We start from the raw sequence: 3,520 nt of genomic DNA on the forward strand, positions 1-3,520 counted from the left end.
TTTGAGACGGAGTCTCTCTCTGTCGCCCAGGCTGGAGTGCAGTGGTGTGATCTCGGCTCACTGCAACCTCCACCTCCTGGATTCAAGCGATTCTCCTGCCTCAGCCTCCTAAGTAGCTGACAGGCACGTGCCACCAGGCCTGGCTAATTTTTTTTGTTTTTTTTTTTTGAGACGGAGTCTCTCTTTGTCGCCCAGGCTGGAGTGCAATGGTGCGATCTCGGCTCACTGAAAGCTCCGCCTCCCGGGTTCACACCATTCTCCTGCCTCAGCCTCCGGAGTAGCTGGGACTACAGGCGCCCGCCACCACGCCCGGCTAATTTTCTTTTGTATTTTTAGTAGAGACTGGGTTTCACCATGTTGGTCAGGCTGGTCTCTTCCATTGTTTGAGAAGTCAGGGTGAGTTTAATTGCTGTTCCTTTGTCTTTTATCTCTGCCTGCTTTAAATATCTTGTCTTTGTAGTTAGCTGTTTGCAGTTTCGCATCATGTGTTTCAACGTGGGTTATTGGTCGTTTATCTTATTTATAATTGGTTAGATTTCTCGGATCTGAGGTTTGATATCTTTAAACAAATCTGAAAAAATCCTCAGCTGTTATCTCTTCAAATATTTCCTCTCCTACGTTTTCTGTATCGTATTCCCAAATTAAATGTGTGTTAGTCTTTTCCATCCCAACCTCAATGTCTCTTAATCTCTCTTTTATATGATTGTCTCTTTGTCCCTCTGGGCTGCATTTTAGGTAATTTATCTGGACCTCTCTCACAATTTGCAGAGTCTGTTTCCAGTTGTGTCTAACATGCTCTTTAATCCATATTAAATTCAACTCATAATTCTAATATTTTTGTTTCAAGAAGTTCTATTTAAATCTTTTCCAAATTGTCTTGGTTATTTAAAAAAAAGTATTATCCCTGCTCATATTTTCATGTCATTAATTAATGTCTTAAAACATCTTGAACATTTTTATATCAACCCAATGTTGGTAATTCAAGGAGCTGTGGTATGACGCTGCTGTCTTCTTGTTTCTTCTTGCTCTCATTCATGGTGCCTTATCTCCCTGTGTGGTTTTGTGAGATTTGACCATGTGCAGCTCCATTATTTGAGGTTCTTTGACTCTGGAAATTCTCTGCAGCCTAAGTTGAAGCTCAGATCGTCCAGGAGAACCACAGCAACCACAGACTGAGGTCTTTTGACCACTAACATAATTTGAAGCCTGGCTCTAAAACTGTCTGAAGAGTGGCTTCTACTTAAGAATTCTCGAGGAATTTTCTTCTTCTTCTACACAGCACGAATGTCAAGGCAGGCAAACTCCCTTGCTGACCCCTTCTGTAAGGTTAGCTTATCATTTACCTTTATTGTGAGAGTGTAAACCTTGCACACTCCAGCTTTATAGTGGTATCTCCACGACACTCTTCACTGTTGTGGATCGTTGGCTTCCTCTCCTCCCTCCCGCATCCTGAGCGGCTGCTCAGATAGAGCTCATGGTCCCAGGACTCAGCAGCTCTGCTTGCCTACCTCCGTGGTTCTCACTGTCAGCAACATTTTGGCTTCTGTGTGTTGGTCAGCAAGGATGCATCCACAGTGGCCAGGGAGGGTGTGCAGCAAGCCATTGGAGGGACGCAGATCAAGGCTTGACTTAGACCAGAGCCCTGCTTGATTGCCTTTACTTGCTTCCATTTCCAAGTAGGATTTCAGTGTCATAAGAGAGCTTTCTCTACTTAAAAACTGTCAAAATGGTGAAAATCATCAGTTGAGATCCTCTGAAAGGCCCAATTCCACTATTATATTGTGCTGTTCTAAGAAGTTAGTCATAATTGGACACTGCTGCATTCAACATAGATTTTTAACCTCAGTTTGCCAGTCTGTGGACTCAAGAACTCTAGGAAATGGTAAAGATGGCCTGGTGCCTCCTGGATGGGAGGTGGCCCCGGACCATGCCCAACAGCTGCCGGTAGCGGAGCAGGTACAGATATGGGAGCATGGCACGGGGAAGCATCATGAGTACCTCACTGTTAGCTGCCAGGAGCCATGTGTGAGTCCCAGAGTCAATGTGGTGGTACCTGGTCAGCACCATGTCCAGGGAGAACACCACCCCTGTGCTCACGTACAATGTGATCAGCACTGAGTGGATCAGCAGGGTGCCCCTGGCCCGGGAATAGCCCTGCCCCCAGACGCCTGAAGTCTTGGCCTCTGCATAGATCCTCCAGAAACAGTAGGCAATGAGAGCTGTGCAGAGGAACAGAACGCACAGAATGGAGGTGTAGGTAACAATGACCAGGAGGCCACATCCCGGCTGGGTGCCCATGCTCGGTGGTAGGATGCATGAAGCTCCTTGCTCCTCCAGCTGGGCATCCTGCCACTTGCTGAGCCAAATAAGGAATGTGGGGAAGCAGCAGGCCACCAGCCAGATGAGGGCCACTGCCTTCCAGGCAGCCCCATGGGACATGAAGGAGAGGTAGCGCAGAGGATGGATGACTGCCAGGTAGGTGTGCAGCACAATGGCCGTGAAGGACAGGATGGTGCTGGTGCAGGCGGCGAAGACAGCATCAGTGAGAATGCCACAGGCCATGCGGCCCAGCTCCCAGCCACCCAGACTGCTGGAGGAGATGAGCATGTGGAGGAGAATGTAGGCCAGGTCTGAGAGCAGGATGTTAGCCAGGAGCAGGTAGTGGGGCTCCTGTCGCAGCTGTTGGTTCCGCAGGATGGTCACTAGCAACAGGGGGCTGACAGCCAGTGTGGCTGCAGCCAGCAGGCTCGAGGGAAGGAAAAGCCAGTACAGCATGGAGCTGGGCACCCTGAGGTCCCCCAGGCCCAAGGAAGTGTTGCTGGCTGCTTGGGGCATGCAGGGTGTCTTGCTGATGAGCTGGATCAGGGCCGGCCAAGCTGTAGTGCCCACAGGGCAAGGTGCCAGCTCATCCCCCATGCTTCCTGGCAGGAATGGCTGGCTTTGTCACAGGTTGTTGATTCTGCACCTGCCTTGAGTGTTGATCTGCCCCACAGGGGTCCTGATGGCACCACTCCTCTGTAGAGATGCCAGGCTCGGGCAGGCCTTAGGAATGACTGCTTAATGAAGATAAAAAAAACCAATGTGAATTCAGACTCACACCTGGCTTCCTGCATTCACATCTCTGCAACTGTGCAGCTGCATGTGTGTGGGTAGACATAACAGATCATCCCACTGCCACCATTTTGCAGTCACTGACCCCTCCAGAAGTGTCCCCTATCTCAGTGGCCCCCAAACCTGTCTGCTTGGCTCACAGGGAGTGTGCAATGGATTCTCCCCACACTGGATTATATTCAGGGCTGCCCTCCTAGAAACGAAGGAGCAGCTGTCTGGAACTAGGATCGCTGGGCTGTAGACCTGGTTTGACCTCTGTCGAGCTAGAGGCTCAGCAAATTGGACCAGGCTGGAGGGGCCTGGGTGCACTCACATTTCCTCACAGAGCCTTGAGTATGGTCTGCAGCTCAGGGTGACCCTGTGCATGCGTGTGAGTGTGACTCCTACACCCTTCCACTCAGGGCTCCAT

General features: G+C 50.0%; 1 protein-coding gene across 1 annotated transcript; it reads right to left on the reverse strand.

The window, feature by feature from the left end:
* Positions 1-1,593: 1,593 nt before the first annotated feature.
* Positions 1,594-2,998, reverse strand: GPR148 (G protein-coupled receptor 148). Its single transcript, XM_002812354.4, has one exon. It carries the CDS (start codon positions 2,914-2,916, stop codon positions 1,873-1,875), a length of 1,044 nt encoding a protein of 347 aa, XP_002812400.2. The 5' UTR covers positions 2,917-2,998; the 3' UTR covers positions 1,594-1,872.
* Positions 2,999-3,520: the final 522 nt, after the last annotated feature.

The sequence above is a fragment of the Pongo abelii genome, chromosome 11 (genome assembly GCF_028885655.2).
Source record: "Pongo abelii isolate AG06213 chromosome 11, NHGRI_mPonAbe1-v2.0_pri, whole genome shotgun sequence".
Lineage (NCBI taxonomy): Eukaryota > Metazoa > Chordata > Mammalia > Primates > Hominidae > Pongo > Pongo abelii.

Coding starts and splice junctions, on each gene's coding strand:
- GPR148 (XM_002812354.4), bottom strand. CDS start 2,916: ATGGGGGATGAGCTGGCACCTTGCCCTGTGGGCACTACAGCTTGGCCG.